Genomic DNA, 23,299 nt, shown 5'->3' with positions numbered 1-23,299 from the left:
CTGGCCGGTTACACCCAGCTCTCAAAAGTGGGGATGGGCTCAGGAAACCTCCCCTCTAGCCCATCTCACCACTCCCTCCCATGCCCCTAGGCTCTGTCCTCTGCAGAGCCACCAGCTCCTTAATGAGATTTCTTCTCATTCTGGTCAAAAGCTAGCAAGGTGGTGGCCACTGCTATGCGTCTGCCCGAAGCAAGTGGGTCCCTATTAGTCCAGGGCACTGATTACCACCCTTCACGCGTGGAGCCAGGTGCTGACTGTTCTGGGGCCCCTGGGAGAGTTAGGTGGCAGCGGATGAATTCACATCTTTCTGAGCCAAAGCACAAGGGCCTCCCACTTCCCAGTGTGACTCTGAACACCTCCCCACAGCAAAGGGGTCACACACCTGCTTTGCTTTCATGTTGTGGGGTTTCTTGAGGGCTCGTGGGGCTGCTGCTTGGGACTTCCCGGTAGGAAGACGAGGCCCGGAGAGTCACTGCTCCCTTGCCAGTGCAGATTTTTGTTGGGTCCATGTCTGAAAAGGAAGGGCAAAAAAGAGAAGCCTGAATTCAAGGCTCCAGAAGGATTAAAGCCAATAGTCAGCTAGCAACTCGTTACAGCCAGGGAAAGAGATGAACCTGCTGAAAGCCACGCAAAGTCTTATGGTCAATGCGGTGGTCAATGAAAATTAATTTGTGGGTGGCGGAGAGAGACGAATCCCATTTTCAGAGGTTTACCACACATCATGAGGCTCAGGGAAAATGGAGGCAACAATGAGTTCTGTGTGAGTTATAATTATCAGCTGAAAACATTTAAAAATGAAAGCAGGTTAATTCCTTTTATTAGATGAGGCTTGGGCTGGTAAGTACACTTCTGACCAATTAGTACAGCACAATTCAAGGAAGAGTTTATGAGAGATTTCTCAAACTTCCAGACCATTCTCCTTATAAAAGAGCAAGCTGGCAACATTGCGAATCGAGTTGTTCTGGGGAGAATCACTGTTCCCTGCAGTTCCCCAGTGGAAAAAGAAAAAGAAAATCTATCAGCAAGTTAAGACCCTTGAAATGATGACAGGATGTGCTGCCTGTGGAGAAAGATCATGGGTAAGAGCCTCACATTCCAAGCTTCATGAATTCACACCAAAGAAAATGACAAGAAGCGCTAAGTCCTTTAGTGAACAGTGTTCACTGCACCTCCCACTGAGGCTTCCCTGGGTCCCAACCTCTTCTACAGTTCACAATGGCCCAACAGCAGACCCAGGCCATCTTACAGAATTCCACTGAGAAGGATTCTGAAACAGGCTTCAGAAGATCTGGATGCCCATCCCTAGGAAAACCAGTGAAGAGGAGGCAAGAAACCACCGTAGATCACACAGTGCTAGAAGGTACATGTTTCCTTCTGTGCAGCCAAAGCTGAACGGAATTCCATAGTTCATTTTTTTCAAACTGCTCACAGCACAGCCTGGATCTCTGACCTAAGATTGTCACGACTACAATTATGGGGTAAGGCTGAAGGTGGGTGATGGGCAGGATGTAGGGTCAGACATCAACCCCGCCCCATTCTCGTGCCAGGGCAGGGAAAAGCCTTTTCTCTCCTTTCCAAGCCCAGCAGCCTCTTTCCAACAGCTCAGATGGAAGGACCATTGGTGTGACAGGAGAGAGCAGATCTGTCCCATCAGCACCTCTTCCCAGTGAAAGCGAAGCACAAAAACACTAACTATGGCAGAGCAGGTGGTGGCCTTGGGGGGCACGTGACCTGTCCAACCCTATCAAGAGGATAAGTGGCTGGTGTTGCAAAACTACTGGGAAAACTGATTCATGGTCTTTTCAAAAGGACAAGGGGTGCCTGGGTGGCTCAGACGGTTAAGCATCCGACTTCGGCTCAGGTCATGATCTCGTGGTTTGTGGGTTTGTGCCCTGCATCGGGCTCAGTGCTGACAGCTAGCTCAGAGCCTGGAGCCTGTTTCAGATTCTGTATCTCCCTCTCTCTCTGACCCTCCCCTGCTCATGCTGTCTCGCTGTCNTCCTCTTTCCCCCCCTCAAAAAAAAAAAAAACAATAAAAAAATAAAAAAAAAAAAAAAAAAAAAAAGGATGAGCAGCAAACTGACAAATGCAGCCCATCCTGGGTTCCCAGGTCCATAGCCAGATCTGCCCAACTCCCGAAAGCCCCATTGGCATAAAGCACCACCTCAGCTTCACTTGTTCTATCTGGCACAGAAGGCAGCCGCACGCCAGAGCTGACCGCTGAAGAGCACCCCCTCCTTGGAGAGGAGGTGAAGGCAGGGGTCGAGGAGGGAAACAGCCCAGCAAGCCTCCCAGGGGTATATCTAGGTTAGGTATCAAAGGCGGCTGCTTCAAGTTCAGCCCAACTCAGAGGGATATATTCTTTCTGTGGATACATTCATTCTCAGGGAGACTAAAGTTTTAAAGTAGTGGGAGCTGGAAGCTTCTCCGCAGAGCCACGTACCTCATGTAGCTCCATGTATCACATACCTCATGTACCAGAGACCTAGGCCAGAGCAGATGATTAACCTCTGGACTGACCCTTCTCCTATAGAGAGGAGGGGCAAGGCACCTGTCAGTTCTTCGCCAGACTTATTGGCTCATAGAACATGAACGAACGAACACACACACACATACACGCGCGCGCGCGCACACACACACACGAAGAAAGGAAACCAGCTGAGGATGTGAGGGAATAAGGATTAAGCCTTTGAGTCTTTGTTAGNTTAATAATAATAATAATAATAATTAATAATAATAATAATAATAATAATAATAAAAAGAAACCAACCCAAGAAAAGATACCTGGAGAGAGTACCAGGCCTGAAGAGCTTTTCACTGTCTTCACGGGAATTATTTTAACAGCAGAAATAGAGCGTGCACGTAAAGGGTCGGCAGTTGCTGAAAACACAAAAGGGTAAATGGTGTATCCAGAAAGAACATTTGGGAAACACTCAGGCAGTTGAGGAACTGAGCAGGGACAATAGGAGGAAGTCGCCCACACAAAGAGAACAATATGAAGAGCAGTAGATGCGGTAATTTAAAATAACTTGCTTTCCCTCTCCAGAGTTCCATGCCAATGTGGCAGAACCCTCCCACCGTCACCCATAGGCAGTTGGTCAGTGTTTTTCTGTGCCTCCTGCCACAGCAGGAATGTGCCAAGGCTCTGGACAAAGAGGTTTCCAGACACGCAGATGGCCTGGCACACAGAGGAAGGGAGAGCACTCAGGGCCCAAGGGGCCCCTGGGAGAATAATGCAGGGGTATCTGTGTTGGGGGCAGGGCCGTGAGGAGGAGAGCTCTGGCTCAGGCCCCAGCTGAGCGGAGGAGGGAGAGAACAAGCTGGTGAGTTGCCTGGTCCACTCAGACACCACAGCGGCTTTGCCACCATCCCAACTTCCGGGGTCCTATGTCTGCTCTCACCACCATGGTCTTCTGTCCCCGAGCAAATCAGAACCTCCATCTGTTGGGCAGCAGATGGTCTTGCTTAAACCCAGCCTTTCCTGGACAAGAGGTTGCCAGGCGTCCAGCGCATGCTCAAGGCTCTGGGCAGCACCCACGTACTCAGCCCAGTATCCTGATACCCAGCACGTCTATAAGGGAACTGGGATGGCTGCCTGGGATGTGGCCAGGGCTGCTGTCCTCATATCCTGGGTGCTCATACTTCTCCATCTGCAGGCTTCCCTGCACCCCTTGCATCCCCAGATTCTGGAGTCTCGATGGTGGGCATGTCCCCAAACCTTCCTCCTCGCGACAAGCCTGTTGGGAGGCCTCCCCTCACCCCCATGCCCTAATGGCAGCAAATAGAGATAGGAGCATGTGCTATGGCACTGAGGTCACCCCAACGAGCCACACTCCAAGTCTTATGGCCCCAGATCTACATAATAACTTGTTTGGGAAGCAAGCCTGTCACTAGTGCATCAGAATCATGCAGGCAAGCCTGTCGAGGGGACAGGAGGGACGCAGGCACCTCAGCCGTGGAGAGTTCATCTTCCAGTCCATCACGCTGCCACTTCATGAGGCAGTCACATAGCATATGGCCGTCAACAACTAAGCAGGTAATAACAATATTACGTGTATTAAGATGCGTTCCCAGCAAGCCTATTGCCTGCTCCTTATGACCACCTGGGAGTTTTGTTACCATTCTCAGAGGAAAAAACAAGAGGCCCAGAGGTGCTCAGAGTCATCCAGGTCTTAGGTGAAGAGGCTGGAGCTCAGATGTCCTGGCACCTGGCTCAGTGACCTGTTCAGTTCCCCAGGCCACCATGACCACCTTCAGGTGACATCTGCCGCCTCCTTTCTGAAGGAAGGTTGAGTCTTACCGAGTTGAAGGTAGAATCCACTCACCCTCCCACCCTCTCCCACACCCGAAAGTCTCCTCCACTGATGGATTCACGGGGATGGGGTTGATGGCCCCGCAGGTTTTACAAGCATCAGGGCCCCCATGCTCCCTGGATGCTTAGACACACCCCTGGAGCCATTCCACAGGCACTGTCCCTCAACACCCCCAAGTGTAACTTAGTAAGACTGTCCAAGGCCCTGAGAACGCGGTCCCACACCATGAGAGAGGGGTGGTCAGGGAGGGAAGCAGGGAGGCAAGGAGCACAGAGCAGCAGAGGAGCTGACCCCTAAACCAACCGGGCCCCCCTTTCCAACCCCCATCTCTCCTGTGCTCTACGCCTTCCCTTCCTGGCTGCTCCTCCTGACTTTACACTTTGCCTGGTCTCAAGAGGACTATTTGGTTGAACCAGATGGAAATTACAAAGGCCAAACACATCACTTTCTGAAATTATTCTTTGGGAGAAGGTGCGTTTTGACGGGAATGCTCAATGACAGGACTTTTGCCCTTTCTCTTTGATACCATAAAATGTACTAGGATGAGCATGGATGAAATTACTAAAACCCTGAATTTGAAGCAGGAATAAACACTGTGTAACATTTAATTCTCTCATTTTCTAGATAAGGGACTTCCAGAGATGTCTGTGAGCAGTGGAAGCAAGACTCGAACCCATACTTCACCCCTCTACTCATGACATGCTGCAAAAGTGACACGGAGCCTGGCTGCCTGGGTCCCTGGGCAGCCACACCGAGACACCGACAATGAGAGACCACAGGGCAAACAGGACCTCAAAGGTCATCTTACCCATCATTCACTTCACACTTGAATCTTTAGTCCTAAACTTTTTAAAACCTGAAAATCAAAGATGCACAGGAAATGAATGCCACTGAAATAACTTATTTCAGCATTCAGAGGTTCTCACCTCAGGGTCAGGACTGTGAGCGTGTCACTAATCACTGTAGGTGAAGGTAAAATGCCGGGTAAGAAAGACTTCACGCTGATACATGCCATTCACACCAGGCAGAACACAGCCCCCGTCGGTGTACCTGACCTGTTGTTATTCACATCATATGAGTGGGGGACAGTTTTCAACATGTCCCCTCACAGTGGAAAAGAGCGACCTCGGACCCATGACATGCAAGAACGTGCTCCTGGCCTCAAAGGCCTCCAGCTCACGACCCATTTCGACCAGTGACTGCTCATGGCAGGCTGGTGGCCCAGGCCAAACATACTCTGCTCCGGCTAGAGCTGCTCTGTGGTCCCCAGCAGGGCTTCCCCTCCAGAGCTTACCTTTGTCCTGCCCATTGCTGCCTGGCGCCAACCCGTTCACCACGGCTTTAGAAGCACCAACATCACATTCTGAAAGACAGACAAAGAGCACAAGGCTTGCGATTATGTCCCCCAACATTCACTGCATCCTGCTGGTATGCCGTGCTGGGGACGTGCAGGCTTTCTTGGGCCTAGGGAGGGCCCCCTTGAATGCCACGGGAGAACTCAGAGCATGTTGTGTGGCTTGAACCAGGAGAGAATGCAAAAGCTGTTTGGGGATGGGAAGTATGTGGTAGGTGACGTACATCCTCCTGCCTCCTTGCTGTGGCTTCAATGCTGACATTTAAAAAGAATCTGCTTGGGGCGCCTGGGTGGCTCAGTCAGCTAAGTACCCGACTCTTGGTTTTAGCTCAGGTCACGATCTCATGGTTTTTGAGTTTGAGCCCCATATTGGGCTCTGTGCTGACAGTGCAGAGCCTGCTTGCGATTCTCTCTCCCTCTCTCTCTGCACCTGCCCTGGTCTCTCTGTTTCTCTCCAAAATAAAATAAAATAAAAAATAAAATAAAAATCTGCTTAATTTCCTCAAAATGGTATCTCTGGAATGACAAAAGCTTAGCTGCTCAGTCAATGGCCAACTCAAAGGCTAGCTCAAACCCATCCCTGGGCATCCAGAGTGAGAGCTGTCAGTGGTCAGAGACCTCAGGTTCTCGGACACTCTCCTTCACCCCACACCCACGGTCCCCATCATCAAAGGCATGCTATCCCTCCCATGCAATGTCTCTGGACACTGCCCCTCCTCACCTGCCCACTGTCCCCCACTGAGGCCTGTGTTCCTGTCCCAGAGATGACACACCTCCCCAATCACCACCCCCACCCCCACCTCCATTCTGTCCCTTCTCTATGCCCACTGTCAGTCTACATCTGGAGAGAACTTTCTAGCTCCTGATCTAACCATGGCCCTTTGCAGGTTAAAAAGCCTCAGGGTACAGGACAGATGAAAGCGAAACAGCACAATGCAACAGTATCTTCTAAAACCTCTCTACTGTAAGTAGATGGTATTTTACCTCTGTTTGGAAAAATAAAAATACTGGGGTTTAGTCTGGGAATTCAATCATTTATATTATTTCCATGAGGGAAAAATGTATTTCAAATTCCCCCAAATGCACAAATGATTGCTTAGAACATAATTTTTTAGTAAGTGATGATGTGTATTTTGGCCTACCTGGTTATACTTAACATAACTGCCCTTTCTTTTTTTTTTTTTAATGTTTTATTTATATCTAGGAGAGAGAGAGAGACAGCGTGAGCAGGGGAGGGTCAGAGAGAGAGGGAGTCACAGACTGAAACAGGCTCCAGGCTCTGAGCTGGCAGTCAGCACAGAGCCCGACGCGGGGCTCGAATCCACGAACCGCGAGATCATGACCTAAGCGAAAGTCGGACGCTTAACCGACTAAGCCACCCAGGCGCCCCACATAACTGCCCTTCCTGATAATTAAAAGCAAGCAAACACATAAGCCGCAGTGGCCAGCAGCTACTTCAGGGGACAAAGCCTGGGCAACTCAGCTTGGATTCTGGGCTCTCCAGCCACTGTTCCCAGCCTTTTCCTCTGCACTTCCCTCCTCAGCTGCCTGCCACGCCTGTCCCCTCACAACCCCTAGAGCGTGTCAGATACTTCCAGACCTGCAAGGCCCACGCCAGGAATGACTCCTCCCCTCTCCTTATCTTGGGGAAATCCCGTGCATCCCTGAATGTCACCTCCTCTAGGTCAGCTGGGCCCTTTCTGAGTTCTGCCCAGCCGCAGGCACTGAGAGGCCCCAGCTACCCACCGGCAGCCTAAGCCCCACCATGCCCCCCATCACCGAATTGACAGAGGCAGGCCTGAGAAGGCAAGGAGGTGGGCAGACAGGACCAGCTGCCCTGAGACCTGTGACCAGTGCACTTGGAGTAACTCCACCCCAGCCCCCCACCAGCCAAGAGGCAACCAAGCCATAAATAGAATCATAACAGCTATAGCTTTTTATTTATTTTTGAATACATTTTTTTAAATTTTATTTATTTATTCATTTTGACAGAGACAGAGACAGCACAGTGGAGGAGGGGCAGAGACAGGGGGAGAGGGAGAGAGAATCCCAGGCACAGTCTGTACTCTCAGTGCAGAGCCCAGTGTGGGGCCCAAACTCAAGAAACCGTGAAATTATGATCTGAGCCAAAACCAAGAGTCAAACACTTAACTGGCTGAGCCACCCAGGTGTTCCTTTAATATTTTTGAGAGAGAGAGAGAATATGTGCATAAGTAAGAGGCAGAAAGAAACAGAGACAGAGGGTCCAAAGCGGGCTCTCTGCACTGACAGCAGAGAGCCTGATGTGGGGCTCAAAGACACAAACTGAGAGATGACCTGAGCCAAAGTCAGATGTTTGACTGAACCACCCAAGTGCCCCAGCTATGGCTTTTTAAATATCTATTTGCTTGGATCTGAGGATACATGCTAATAATTCCGTAAATAGCATCTCATTTTTATCCTTCAGACCCAGTCCCTTGGAGCTAGGAATTAGGAACTCCTATTTTATAGATTAGGAATGTGAAGTCCACAGAGGATGCCAGGTCTGCCCACGATCACTAAGTGGTGGTCTGAATTCCAGTCTGCTCCATCCCACAGGGCATCTTCTTGATCCCAGTAGGAATAAACATTTTTTACTTATTTATTTTTTTGATAAAAAATGTCTTTAGGGCACCTGGATGGCTCAGTCGGTTAAGTGTCTGACTTTGGTTCAGGTTATGATATTGCAGTTTGTGAGTTCAAGCCCCACGTCGGGCTCTGTGCTGACAGCTCAGAGCCTGGAGCCTGCTTCAGATTCTGTCTCCCTCTCTCTCTCTGCCCCTCCCCCACTCACACTCTCTCAGAAATGAGTAAATGTTTAAAAAAATTTTTTTAAATGTCTCCTACATATTTTACAAATACAAGCTAAATATATTCTATATGAAATAGCTTATATGCTATTTCCCCAAATGCTGGGCCTGAAGCCCTGTCCCAAATCCCAGGAGCTCATGTGGCTGAGACTGTGTCACCTATGTAGGCTCTCAAAAGGCAGCCTCCCTGACAGGCAGTCTGGATGCTCCTGGACCCAGACCTGAGCAGAGCCACCACCCCTCCCCACTGGCAGCCTAGACATCCTGACACTGGCCCATAGGTTCTGTCCTGCTCACTGCCTCCATCCACGTAAAGATGAAGGCTAGTTCTCTGATGCCATTATTTCCCTTGCACCTACATTTCAGGGATGGGTGGAAGGAGGGTGTTGGCAAGAAGGCCAGACACCAAGGCTCCATTACCCCACTTGTTCTCTCTGTAATTCTCCCTTCCCCGGGCACCTGCCCTAGTTTGTCTTCTCTGTCTCCTTTCTGGGGCTGCAGGCCTCGCTTTGGGCCTCCCTCCGCTAGCACTGGGGCAGCCTCTGAACTGCCACCAGGCCCAGCCCCACGTATTTCTTTTCCTTTCTTTCTTTTCATTAAATACAGCTAAGCTTGAAGAAAATGTGCAAAAAAGTTCCATCACCTCAGATTCAGACCTCCACAGCATAGTGTTGTTTGTGTCCTACAGCCTGGGTTTGCCTCAGCTCCACACTACACACTAAACACTAGCTGGTTATTGCAGGTAAATCATGAACCTCTCAGGGCCTCAGTTTCCCCATCCTGTGGGTTTGCCAGGAGGATGCAAGGAGCAAACCACTTCCCTCGGTGACTGGCAGCCCCGTCCAAACTTGGAATAAAAAGAATGTATTATTTTCATGCTTCTTTCCACCAAAGATTCAAACAAATATTTTCTACACAGCTGCTTTCTTCCTAATGATCTCTCTCATGTTTTTAATGTTTATTTATTTTTGACAAAGAAACAGAGTGTGAGCAGGAAAGCATCAGAGAGAGAGGGAGATATAGACTCCAATGAGGGCTCCAGGCTCTGAGCTGTCAGCACAGAGCCAGACGCAGAGCTCGAACTCATGAACGGCGAGATCATAACCTGAGCCAAAGCTGGACACATAACTGACTGAGCCACCCAGGTTCCCCCTTAATGATCACTTTCAATAGTGGCATAATATTCCATTAAATAAATACATGTCATGAACCTGTTCATTCCCCATCTTCAAGTGGGTGATGTTTTTGTTTCCTCTGAATTAAGATGGAAACAACTCCCAAGAGTGGGATAATCAGGCCAAAAGGTCCGGAATTTTTGGACTCTATGAAATGCCTCTCGCACCACGCCTGGGAGCGACCCTGGGAGAAGTCCCATAGGCCCATCCTCACGCTCACCTTCCTGCTGGACCCCTCCCTTCTTCCTCCTTCTACTGTTATGGGTGCCAGGAGCGGCAATGCCAGCTTAGGTGAACTCTGACAGAACCAGAAATTTCACGCAAAAGTTAAATAAAATAAAAAAGTGTTAAAAAAATAAATAAAAAATAAAAGCCCTGGTCTGTTTTAAATGGCAACAAAACCAAAAAGCCAAGTGAACAGAAAGAAAAAAGGAGTTACAAAGCAGCAGCTCCTGGAGGTACCCAAGTGCAAGTGGAGGGGAAAAGAAGGTGTGTGGCGTCTTCACGTGCAGCAAAAGTGCCCAGGGAATCAGAGACAAGTCAAGGGCCCCTCCTTGCAAGGAGGACAGCTGAGCTGAGCTGACAACAGAGGACCCAACACTGGTGATGCCGTGGGCACGGTGCTTTAGAAGCACTGCCTCACTTCATCCTCAGAGTCCCGGCGAGCTGGTGCTTTCACGATGTCCATTTCACAGAGAAGGGGCGCCCACGGGCCAGAGGCCCTACAGTTGGTATGTGAGGAAGCCAAGTAGAGGCCCTGCACTGTTCCACCTGGAGCCATCCTTTGTCCTATGCACACACTGTCCTGCACAATTTAGGATTTGGCTAAAAGGGCACTGTATGTTGATAAATGGAAAGGCATTTTTTTCCCGTAATGTTTCTTTATTTGAGAGAGAGAGAGAGCGAGAGCGCAAGCACCGGGGGCAGGGGGAAAGGGAGACACAATGTGAAGCAGGCTCCAGGTTCTCAGCTGTCAATACAGAACCTGACATGGGGCTTGAACCAAACTATGAGATCATGACTTGAGGTGAAGTTAGACGTTCAATTAATTGACTGAACCAACTAGGCACCCCAGAAAGGCTTGTTTTTAATGGACAGAGATTAGATTAACACTCCAGAGAGAATGCAGAATTAGGAGACCTTTTTTTTTTCTTTTAAAAATGTATTTTCAGAGAAAGAGAGAGAGAGAGAGAGAGAGAGAGAACACCAGAGCAAGCAGGGGAGAGGCAGAGAGAGAGAATCCCAAGCCAGCTCTGTGCTATCAGCATAGAGACTGATGCAAGGCTCGATCGCCTAAACCGTGGGATCATGACGTGAACAGAAATGAAGAGTCAGATGCTTAACCGAATGAGCCCCTCCAGGCACCCCTGTGAGGTCTTTCTGAATGAGCTACTACTTTGGCCATCTGCCCAACCAAGGTGGGCCTCAGTCTCCAGATGGAAACCCCTCCACCCTGAATTCTAGGCTGGAAAGCTAACAGCACTTGGCTACACAATGAGTGGGGACCTGTTCCCTTTTCTGTCTTCCCTTGCCTGTGCTTTCTACCCCAGCTCTAACTAAAAATACTCAAGACTGGGGCACCTGGGTGGCTCAGAAAGTTAAGCATCCAACTCCTGATTTCAGATCAGGTCATGATCTCAGTCATGAGATGGTGCCCTGCATCCAACGCTGGGCGTGGAAACTGCTTAAGATATTCTTTCTCTCTCTCTCTCCACCCCTACCCCTCCCCTGTCCCATCACATGCATTCTCTTTCTTTCATAAATAAATAAATAATAAATAAAAATACTAAAAACTGGTCATTTCTTTAGGTCTTGATTTTTACTACCAAAGGCATAGCAAAAATATAAGCAAACTGCTGTTCCAGCCTCCATGAAGGAAGTGTTAGAATAGCTCGCACCCTGGGGCAGTTGTGGTCAATCTGTTTACTTTTGCTGTAGTCACTGGGATTAAACAATGCCACCGAGGTGTACATATATGTCAATATTTATTAAATTGTACACTGAAAATATCTGCAGTTCATTGTATGCCAATTATGTCTCAATAAAGTTTAAAAATTAGAAAGATATAAAAATTAGAACATAGTGCATGTGAAATGTAGATCATAGTTCCTAACACATAACAGGCGCTCATTAAACCATTAATAACATAGGTGATGGTAGCAATGACAACTTACAACAAAGCTTTGGCACTTACCCAGGTCTCAAAAAATAAAAAATGAAATGCATTCAGGGCCTTGAGAGTAGGTGGGAAATCTGGGTTAACCGCCCAGTTCTGGAGATTCATTCAGAAGAGAAAGACAGGATTTAAAATAACTTACCAGAGCTCATGGTGGTTAACAGGACAAAGTCTTCTGCAACTGGGGCTCTGAACTGCTCTGCAGAAAAACAAACACCAACACAACAGAATTGAGGATGGTGGGTTCACAAGAAGTCCCCATGGTTTGTATCAAGAATGCAAACACCATACACAGCCCTTGATAAAACAACAGAACCAGGAATTGCCTGGCCAGTCCTCTAGCTCTTGGTTGGCTACATAGGAACATGATGTTGGGCACATCACTCAACCTTCTTGGCCTCCATTTTGTCACCTGTACTTGGTTACAATACTATACAAGATATCTTCCAGTTATAAGATTCTATTAAAAACCCCAAGTTCCATGAATACACATGGATCAAGGAGAGGGTGAAGAAAAGAAAGAACCAAATTTTAGGAGAAAGAGGTAAAATCACAACACAAACTGATTATCTTTGATCTTCCCAATGACCCTACAAGGTAAGCATGGACACTGTACTAGCTTGCACAGATGAGGAGACCAGGGAACAGCGAGGGGCACAGCTTAGGAGTGGAACCCAAACGGACTAACCTGAAGGTTGTTGACTCTGTGCCCCAGGGTGGGAATGCATTCTACTTATTCACTTACTGTGGTCTCATCCCAAGTCTTCAGTAACCACTGATCTACTTTCTATCACTATATAGTTTAACCCTTTGTTCTAGAATGTTTTACACATGGCATCACAGTGCATGTTATCTTCTGCAGCTGGCTTCTCTCAGCATACCACATTTTGGCAATTGGTCATGTGTGTGGGGGTCTATTTCTGGATTTTCTTCTGTTCCACTGATCTGACTTTAGCCCGTAACTCATTATCCTGATTGCCCTAGCTTTACCCTATGTCTTGAAATCAGGTAGTGTCAGTCTTTCAACTTCATTCTTTTTCAAAATCATTTTTGGCCCTTTTAGATCCTTTGCATTTTCATATAGCTTAGAATCTTACTGATTTCTACCCAAAACAAAACAAAACAGAAATGGTGTTGGTGTTTTGACTGGGATCATGTTGAATCTATACATTTGGAGGAAAATTAACATTTTAACAAAACTGGAATTTTTCAATTCAAGAGAATAGACTCTCCGTCCCTTTATGCAGTTCTTTCATCTCTCTTAACAACATTCTGTAGTTTTCAAATCACATATTTTGAATAAAGAGGTCTAGTTGAGCATATTGGAAGGATGATCTGAAAAGCAAGTCTTCGGGATATACAGAACCTTGCTATTTAAAGTGCGGTCCACAGACTAGCAGCACTGGCATCAGCTGGGAGCTTATTAAAAATGCAGAAACTCAGACTTGACCCTACACCAACTGAATCAGAATCTGCATTTTAACAAGAGCCCCAGCTTGTCTCTTTGCACTTTAAAATGTGAGAAGCAATGAGTGAGAAGAAATCGACTCTCTAGTTCCTGAATTCTGTAACACGAAGGTCACGGTATGGTCTGAGGGTCTGCACAAGGAGACCTATGTTAGCTTCCTTTGTAACACACTGAAGCCAGGCACTGGATTCCTCTCTAGGTGGCTGCCTTGCTTACTGCCCTTGGAGCTGAGTAGGATGCTAGGGCAAAAAGAATATCATTCTAAGTCCTCTGCAACCCGAGTCAGCGGTAGCTTGCCTGTCACTGTCAAATACACCTGAGACTATCTGTGGCCTTCAACAGGCCAAGACCTGTGGAAACATTTGTTCTTTCAGTTAAGAAACACAACCTGCTGTGTTCTGTACACCCAGTGGTGTCCAAGCCTGGGTTTAGGGTACCCCAGTTTGCCTCCCAAGACCAAAAAGGCTGTCATCAGGGCGTGCAAACATTCTTGTTTATAAAATAATTTAAACGATTTCATTAAAGTTTTTTTTCAACTTTTAAAGTGATCGAAGACATGTTTTGATTCCACCAGGGAGCTATCTTGATCAAATGTATTTCCTTTATAGTCCTTTCTAACCTTTATCTGCAATAAGCAGCATTTTCGTACTTGTAAACTTAATGTCTGGACAGCTTTGTGTTTTAATTTTTAAAGATTTCATGAACATTTCTCTTGATTTTTACAGTCATCATATCCACTATTTTAATGGCTATATCATATTTTATCGTGATCACCCCCCATAATTCATTTACCAATTCCCTCTGTATAGTATAGTTTAATTAATCTTCATTTTAAAAATAAGTACATGGCACAACAGCATTCTCAGGCTGGGAAAGAGATGAATGGAGACGTCTTATGAACCAAACAAAAAAGATGCCTCACCTCACATATGATGAAGATCACGGTCATATGTAGGTAGCCCTTTGCACATTTAATACTTTTCAATACAGATACCAGTAATTTCTAAGTGCCAGCCCCACGCTTGCTTACAAACTGACCTAAAGTACATATGGTCAGGAATTATGTCCAAAACACCACTGCTTTGCCACAAGTGCATAGAAGATGTCACTTTAGCACTCTCTAGAAGTGCCCCTGCCCCCCCCCCCTCCATGTCAGGGGTTAGTCATTTAGTGGCTGGATTGTAAGCTGGAAGGAGAATGGGTCTAGAGCGGTACGACACTATTTTAACATTTTAAGAACTAGAATGACAGTAATAGGTGACAACGACCATGCACAGGTGAACACCGGCTCTGGATGCAGACTTTTTGGGCAGGAGATTCTGTTGCATGCTCTCATTGGACTGAATCCGCAGCAGGTGACACAACAAGGAGGGCGCCCAGTGTCCAGTTCTCACCAGTGGCGGCAACTGCAGTGACATCCTATCCAGACTGTTTCAGGGCCTGATTCCAGCTCTCATTCCATCCGACTCAGCCTCCTTGAATTCCTGTCCTGAGTGCAGTTCTCCAGTCTCCCCAAACCTGAACTACCCAAGATCTTACCAATAAATCCCCTCTTCAGTTTCAGTTAACCAGAGGCACTTTCTGGTCATCTGCAACCTGCAAATCTTGACTGGAACAAGATGAGGGCGAGCGTGGGGTCCCAAAGGTTTCATTCCAAGAGGAGAATCTTCATTCCTCTCCCCTGTTAGTAAGTCCCACCGGATGTGACTCCCACGTGGCTCAGCAAAGGGTTTTGTCTCTACAACCTGAAGAGCTCAGAGTCAGGGTGGTGAGGATGTGACCAGGAAGATGCACAAAATGAGTCTGAGCAGCACACTGTAAACCTTGAAAGTCATAGTCTAGTCCCTGTAGTATATTTGGAAATAATGCAAGCTATTAAAATCATATGTAGAATGTGAGAGTTTATTTTACATAAAAATCCCTGACACTTAACATTTACTTAAAAACTAAGCTGTAAAGAGTTTGATGTGGTTGAGAACATGATGGCATGTCTTTGGAATTTGTCTCACAAGCCCCTCCAAAGGAGGCAGGCACCTTTGGGTTAAAGCCAAAAAGATCAACAGTGCCACCTAGTGGCAAAACCATAAAGCTGCCAATGGATAGCCAACCCCTAGTGAGTTGCAGGCACCTACAAAGTGTCACAGCTTGGGTGGGCCAGCGAAGGTCAAGTGGCCATTCCATGCCTTGGGCAGTCAGGACCTACAGTGCTTGGTTAAAGGGCCACAGCATCAACACAGACATTCCAACAGAAGAACAAGATGTGAAGTAGCCAGACTTGTTAAGAATGCAACTGGATATTAATCGTTCTGCATGGTCCCTCTCTAATTCCATGACCCTATAATTCTGAGATAAGTCTTGATGACACAGAGTGAATAATTACTAAAAAGCAAAAGTTATACTCATGCTTCCAGCTTAAATAGGATCCAATAACTAAATATGGCTTGTTTATTGGAGAAGGAAAGAAGGTCCTTCCTTATATGGATGATTTGGGGATATATAACGAGGCAAGTATTGAGTTTGTCTGTAAAAATGAACTCAAGGTCCAACAAAGATTCTTGGAAAAGAATGAGTCTCAGGCTGACCTCTCACACAGGGTGCTCCAGCTTCTCCTGTGCCCACGGTGTTTGGCTTCTATTGCTTCTCCCCATGTAGGAACACGAGGACATGTGTACACACACACACACACACACACACACACACACACTTTTAAGTGTCCATAGGAGAGACACTATGTCATCCTCAGGGTGTTCAGTCATGAACTCTGTCTTTGTCTCTATTCAGCCTCTAGAACCTAATTTTGCAGTCTTCACTTCAAGATAACCAGGACCCTCCTTAAATCCAAAGTACCTGCCTAAAAGCAAGCTAATCTCCCCATTCCAACCAAACCCTGGTTATACTCTGTCTTTGAAACCCATCTGGGACTTGATTTGACATATTTGCAGCTACTTCCTTCCAATGACTTGAAAAGAACAGTGACAGCTCACAAAGCCACAGAATAAATGCTTGGCCTTATTGCTTTTTATACTTTGCTGACCCACCAACAAAGCCAAATTTCTCCAATTTTTTTGACAGTTCATCCTCTTCTTAATCTCTGTTAATGGTCACGTCTCTTCAAATGCACTCTTTACATGGTTGGAGAGGGTGCAGAAAGTTCTTCAGAAAGCCAGAAGGGATAAACATTGAGTCGCTGACACTTCCTTTCAAGGGGAGAAAGATAGGATAAACTCGACCCTGACATTAACTTCAGTCTGGAATCCCATGACACAGCTGGGGACTCAAAACACAACAAGCACACGGTTCGTGTGAAAAGAGCCATGCTTCTGGAGAGGGAGCGATAGGAAAGCACATCAGAGCGGCCATCCCCCACATCCTCTCATTTCCTCCTGGAGTCTCTCCAACTGCTTTCCGCTCTAACCAAGTATCTGAAATGGCCTTCAGAAAGGTTTCCAGTGCACACGCGGCCAAGCCCAACACTGGCTTCTGCGCTGGTCGGGGCCTCGCTGACCTTTCCACTGAATTTAAAACACTTAACTCCTTCTTCCTCCCATAAAACTTCCAGGTCCTGATTTCTAAGTGTCACTGTGGATCGGTTTACATCAGTCCATGAGGATCTTCTTTCTAGAACAAGGCTTCCATAGTTCTTCCAGGAGTTTAAAGACCTAGAGGACCCCACGCTGGGTCCTCGTCCCTTTCCTTCTTCACGCTCAGTTCCTTGAGGATTTCATCTAGAATGGGAGAGCTGGAAGGATCTATGCAGGTTTACTAGCCCATTTCCCTGGTTTCTTGCCCGTTTTGGAAGAAGGTTTATGCCACAGTGCAGGTAACCCACCCACCCATTCCCCACCTTTCACTCCAACCACGGTGGCTGTGCTTTTATCGATTTTATTCATTCATAATTTCCTGAGTTTTCCTGAGATGACTGGGTTCTGTGGCTACAAAAAAAGGCTCCTAAGCCAGAAATCTAATCCATATCCTTATTGAGGTGCAAAACAGATTCAGATAAAGTTTCTTTGTCTTGCTTTTTTACTCCTACTAAATGCTCTATCCCTCTTCTTCCTCCTCAGGCCACCTTCAGCCTTTGGCCTCTTGGCAATAGATACAGAATTCCTGATGAGAATGAGCCCTCCATGCCCAATGGACAGTGCCATTTCCCTCGTGAGAACCTTTCAATATCACTCCATTACTCACGGAGCACCAAGTCCTGATAATCAGCTACAAGAGCCAGCTGAGTCCATCACTCAACTCGCCACACCTTGCCTTCCCGTCTGTGGCTGCTCCTCCAATTAGGCCTCATACACGGAACCGCTAGACAGCGAGGACCTTCTGGTAAGGCAGGGTCCTTCTCATCTCTGTATCCTAACACCTGGTACAGTGCCTGGCAAGCACCCAATTAACGGTGGAGTGAATCACTGTCCCTCACACACTGCTTTCTCCTCTTTTCCTTGCCACCGCCCCCTTCTCACTCTACACCTGACAAGCTGCCTGGTCTAGTCAATTCTTCCTTCCTAGTGAGTCATCCAACTCAGCCACTTCTGTGTTTCCATCCTCACACTCACCACCTCACTCCTAGACCATTACAATGGCCTGATGAGGCTCAGAACAACTCTATACAGTCCATATGGTGCTACACTGTGACTTCAGCAGAGGAAGATGACTTCTTAGGTGTCAAATTCCCACAGGGAAAATGATCCATAGAGCTCCTATGAACTCAGAGGGGCTGGCTGGGCAGTATAGGGAAAAAGGAAAAAAGACAGCAAACCTCCTAGGAAAGATTAGGCCTGGGGACACTGTCCCAACAGTATTTCTTTCACGCCTGCTATGCACCCAGGATAGTACTTAGCCCAGAGGAGACCAGCATGAATCAAATAGCTGCAGTCTTTGAAGCCATCACAGAGTTGTAGGGTGACAGCCATGTCCCACTGAAATATAATATGATGGGGTAAACCCTTCTGCTAGCAGTCTGAGCTAAGTGTTATAGGACCACAGAAAGGAATAAATTCTGCACGGGAGAGAGGATCAAGGAATGAATGCTAACATTTTCAAATGTTCAATTACATACTTCTCAATTCACCTCAGACGTTACACTTTGGGAAACACAGATCTAAAAATTTAAGTCCAGATTCCTGAATATCCCATATGGCCATATAAGATAAGGCCATGATAAGCCTCCCAGGTTCATCTCCATATATTCGATAAACCCTAAGCTCTACTATACCAGATTTGTCATTCCTTCTGGATCCTGAGTAAGAGTTTTCAAGTCTTTCCTGTCATTGTTTCTTCCCACCACTAATACCCTTTCCCTTACTTCCCCAACCTTTAATGCCAGGGGCCCTGGCCCAACAAAAATGAATGGATTTTATTTTGCTTTAGTTTAGCTTTTGTTTTTTAATTTTATTTTTTTATGTTTACTTTTGAGAGAGAGACAGAGACAGAGAGAATGGACAGGGGAGGGGTTCAGAGAGAGGAAGACATAGGATCTGAACCAGACTCCAGGCTTCAAGCTGTCAGCACAGAGCCTGACATGGGGGCTTGAACCCATGAAGCTACAGATGATGACCTGAGCCGAAGTCAGATACTTAATTGACAGAGGCACCCAGGTGCTCCTTAGTTTTGTTTTTAATCCCCACAAAAAGTTGTGATGATAAGGAACTCATTTTAATAAGAACAATTTATAATCACAGAATTCAGAAATCCTATGCCTAAGTTGCCACAAAAATCATCACATTGTCATCCCAGACCTTTCCCAGAGATGGGTCAGATTCAGAGCTGGAAAGCTAATTACCAATAAATCTGCAATCATGTTTTTACCTTTTATATTTAAATGGAGCCTTTAAACACACAAGAAGTTGATTCTGCCAACAAAATTGCCAATAAGCAAAATACAGCCCCCAGATAGTTTCAAGTCTTATAAATGCAATATTATTTGAGCTTCAGATAATAGAATTTGGGTGACAACTTGTAATCATGTTACATTATGTATTAAAAATGCATGGTTTGCAGCAAACATAATAGAGAGGGTTAATATCCTTATAGTATACTCACACTTATTGCCAGGGGAAAAAAATTAAAAAGGCATGAAGAAATAATTCCCAGAAGGAAAAAGGCAAACAAACAAGCCCATGAGAAAATGTTCACTTAACCTGGTTAGTTTAAAAAAAAAAATTCAAATAATGTCTATTTTTTCTACTTCTTAAATTAGTCTGCAAATTTAAAAATACTAACACTCACTGTGGACAAATGCAAAGGCACTGACGTTTTCCTACCTGGCCAGTAACACTACAAACGGTTATCACTGTTTTGAGCATAACACATAGACACCTCAATCCCTTTGTGTTTTGGGGGAATCTAACCCAAAGAAAGAACCCCCAAATGACAAGAAAGCTACACAGAGATGTTTACCACAGCTTTACTAATGATAATAGTGAAAACCTGGACCCTTTCTGGTGTTCAGTAACAGGAGACCAATCACATGACCACACACCCCTCTGGGTGGACCACTGAACAGTTATAAAAATAATGGTTATGCAGACCACACAACATGGGAAAACACTTCTTATAAGATTAGATGAAGAAAGCAGCATGTAGGTTTTTATGACATTTGTGATTCTAGTTATGTAAAAAAGAAAACCTATCCATATATTGGAAAGGAAACATGCCCAAATTCTAATAATGATCTGGTAGCATGGAATTATGGGTAACTTTTAAATTTCATTTCTATCTTCCAGATTATAACACATTTCTTTTTTAATAAAAAGTCATTTTTTTAAGCTCATACCTAGTATTTGTTATGCAACTGTGTCATCTTCAGAACTTTCAATAGAAAATTCTAGGTGACAAGCTAAAACACGCACCACTAACAACCCTGTCCATTTGAACATAGCCCCACATGATGCAATCTTCCACAGGAATAATAGCGAATGCCCCAAATGTGGGATTCCATCATTAATCGCCAGTGATTGCTTTTGTTTAATGAAGCCAAACTACTCCTGTGTAGTTCCTTATGAGGACAGGGGGGGCGATAAAATGACTAGGATGTTCAGCCAGATTTCCTAAAGAAGCAATCGCACCAAAACATTTCATCTTAAAATAGTCAGCAGGGGCTGCCTGGTGACAACACACACCCAGTACCCCACTGCTCCCCACGCCCGCTCACTGCCAATTCCCTGCTCCAAACCCGACTTCATGGCATTCCAGAGCCCTGAGCTCCTTCTCAAATTCTTTATATGTACAACTCTGGGCACACACAATTTCTTAAACATGCATTGTTAACCAAGACAAGTCTTAAATACAAAACTGGCCCATTTGTGTTTCCCAAATATGGCTGTGTCTGCAGAACCAAAACAAAGGTGTCTAACTGCAGCATCGCACACATTTGGAGCCCTCCATTGAGACCATCTAGATAATTCAAACAAGGGCAGATTCCCTAATTCATGAGATAAAAGAAAAACACCTTAGCTCTGTTTCCATTGTGAACACAAACTAATAAAGGCAAGCCCAGGATACAGATGATGCCTTTCTTCTCCACAGCCACTACATGATGCCTCCTTGTAGGGAAAGCATAGACAAGGGCATTTTGAATTCTCAGAAGAGTCAAGGTTGGGCCAGAGTCTATAATACAGGAAAAGGAGACTAAGAAGTTACTAAGTGTGGCTGGAAAAAAAATCCTGAAAAGTTGAAAAGGAGTCTGCAGGAGCCTGAGAATGGGAAAGAAGAGTGGGTTTGATATTGGCAGGAGAGGTGTCCCTTCTTATAGACAATCCATAGTTCCCTCTCAGCTTTGCTTTTGACCACAAAACTCCCAAGGCCATTCACCACATCATATATCACACAGACAGCTGCAGTACAGGCCCATACCATGCTCAGAAATGAGGGAACAGAAGTTCTATTCAGTAAAAAGACTCTGGGTCTTTTGCAAATACATAACTTAAATACTTCAACTCATAACACTGGCTTGTTCAGGAATTGCTTGTTTTTCCTTAAGGAGTTTTGAAATTTTTACTGAACGTATATTAGCCTAGCAAAGAGCCAATATGACACACTGAAAACATCTTTTCTGAGAAAATCTCTCTTCTCACTGACACTGCTTAATAACTGAAGTGGAAATACATATATAGACAGACCTAGAATCAATAATCCTTTAATTCAGGACTTGGAGGCCGAGGATTTCATCAGATCATGGGTCCCTACCAGTAGTAAACATGAGACCCCGACTTCCATTAGTCACTGAATAATCAGTGAATTATATATTAGCTACTTTTCCTCTATTCTCATAATCTTATTTTGTACTGGTTTTAGGAAATTTTTTTCAATATGTCAGGTATAAAAGCTGCATCCAAGCATTTGAGAATACAGTGCAAATTTCTGAAATGGGTTTTCTTCAAACTAAGCTAACATCACTAAAATATAGTAGCAAACTCCTAGCAAACATTCAATATTTTCCTAAAAAGTCCGTAACAACTCTCAGACCAGACTACTTGGAAACAGGCTGGCATCTAGTATTTTATATAAATAGAAATTTTATATTTATGCGTGCGCACGCGCACACACACACACACACACACACACTTCTGACTTCAGCTGCCCTATGTATAGCCAACTATATCATTCATCACTTGGAAAGCAAATGGTTTAAATGCACCAATTAAAAGACAGATTGTCAGAGCAGATAAAAAAGTGAGACTCAACTGTATGTTGTCTCTAAGAAACCCACTTTGATTACAAAGACACATACAGACAAAAAGTAAATGCATGCGGAAAAATAAACCATGCTAACAGTTGCTACATGTGCTTAGTGGCTTCAAGAAAACAACAAAAATCCAGGGTGAGAAGAATAGGGTTTGAATCCAAACTCTTCCAGAGCCGTGCAACTTGGGAAGTGGCTTAGTTTGCTCAGTCTCAGTTTACTCAACTATCCAAGGAAATTAATAACATCTAATTTCATAAGATGTTTCTAACATTAAATTTAAAAATATATATGAAACATCGTAAATTGTGTTATAAAAGGAAGTGTTCTAGCAAAGACGGTGCTGTCTAGTCTACTACCCTTTGTTTATTGCTTTAACAGACAGATAAGTAGGATCACTGTCTATCTTACCATGAAGCTGGTCTTACCTGTACCAATACTCACCTGCACAAAACATTAAGCTTTACAAACTAGAGGAGCATCTAAGAACTAAGAAATCCATTTCTAGATCTGCCTTCCTATGCAAAGTCGGGCAATGAAGGACACTTTTGACAAAGGCATTATGTTTGGGTTTTTTTTAATGTTTTTAAATTTATTTTTGAGAGAGAGAAAGACAGAGCATGAGCTGGGAGGGGGCAGAGAGAGAGGGAGACACAAAATCCAAAGCAGGCTCCAGGCTCTCAGCTGTCAGCACAGAGCCCAACACGGGGCTCGAACTCACAAACCGTGAGATCATGACCTGAGCCAATCAGAGGCTTAACTGACTGAGCCATGCAGGCGTCCCAGGAATCATGTTTCTTAAGACACTTCACAGTTGCTCTCTCTTGGAGGTCAGGTCTCAAGGAACCAAGCCATTATGATCTAGACCCACTTGCTGTGCATGCATTCTGGAAAAGACCCTGTGCTCAGGGTTCAGAGCAGACAGATAAACCAGCGACTTTGCAGGTGTCATTTCTCATTTTGAGAAAACCTTGTAAGGTTTCTATACCCACTTGGCAAATGGAGAAACTCAGCCTCAATGAAAATTAGAACACTTGTTCAAAAGTCTTGCAGAAGCAATAAGAAAGCTGAATACAGACTCTGGTGCTGGCTACCAAGTCGGGGCTCTTTCCATTCCACAAAGTGGCCTCAAAGAGGCACGACACAGTCCCTGCCTAAAGAAAGGTATTCCCGGGGCGCCTGGGTGGCTTAGTCGGTTAAGCGTCCGACTTTCGCTTAGGTCATGATCTCGCGGTTCGTGGGTTCGAGCCCCGCGTCGGGCTCTGTGCTGACTGCCAGCTCAGAGCCTGGAGCCTGTTTCAG

General features: G+C 45.6%; 1 protein-coding gene across 8 annotated transcripts in view; it reads right to left on the bottom strand.

The window, feature by feature from the left end:
* The window catches only part of SORBS1 (sorbin and SH3 domain containing 1), a 202,868-nt gene that overhangs the window by 106,477 nt on the left and 73,092 nt on the right, over window positions 1–23,299 (bottom strand). For all 8 annotated transcript variants that reach the window (XM_077779528.1, XM_077779539.1, XM_077779544.1 and 5 more), the window contains 3 exons: window positions 11,989–12,045; window positions 5,608–5,676; window positions 383–511 (listed from right to left, as the gene is read on the bottom strand). In XM_077779528.1, the coding sequence (XP_077635654.1) occupies window positions 383–511; window positions 5,608–5,676; window positions 11,989–11,998 (208 nt within the window). In that variant the 5' untranslated portion in view covers window positions 11,999–12,045. The remainder of the gene's footprint in view (window positions 1–382; window positions 512–5,607; window positions 5,677–11,988; window positions 12,046–23,299) is intronic.

The sequence above is a fragment of the Crocuta crocuta genome, unplaced genomic scaffold (genome assembly GCF_008692635.1).
Source record: "Crocuta crocuta isolate KB4526 unplaced genomic scaffold, BGI_CrCroc_1.0 scaffold170, whole genome shotgun sequence".
NCBI classification, from domain to species: Eukaryota; Metazoa; Chordata; class Mammalia; order Carnivora; family Hyaenidae; genus Crocuta; species Crocuta crocuta.
Note: the sequence above shows the minus strand (reverse complement) of the source record. Positions and strands in the feature narration are given on the sequence as shown.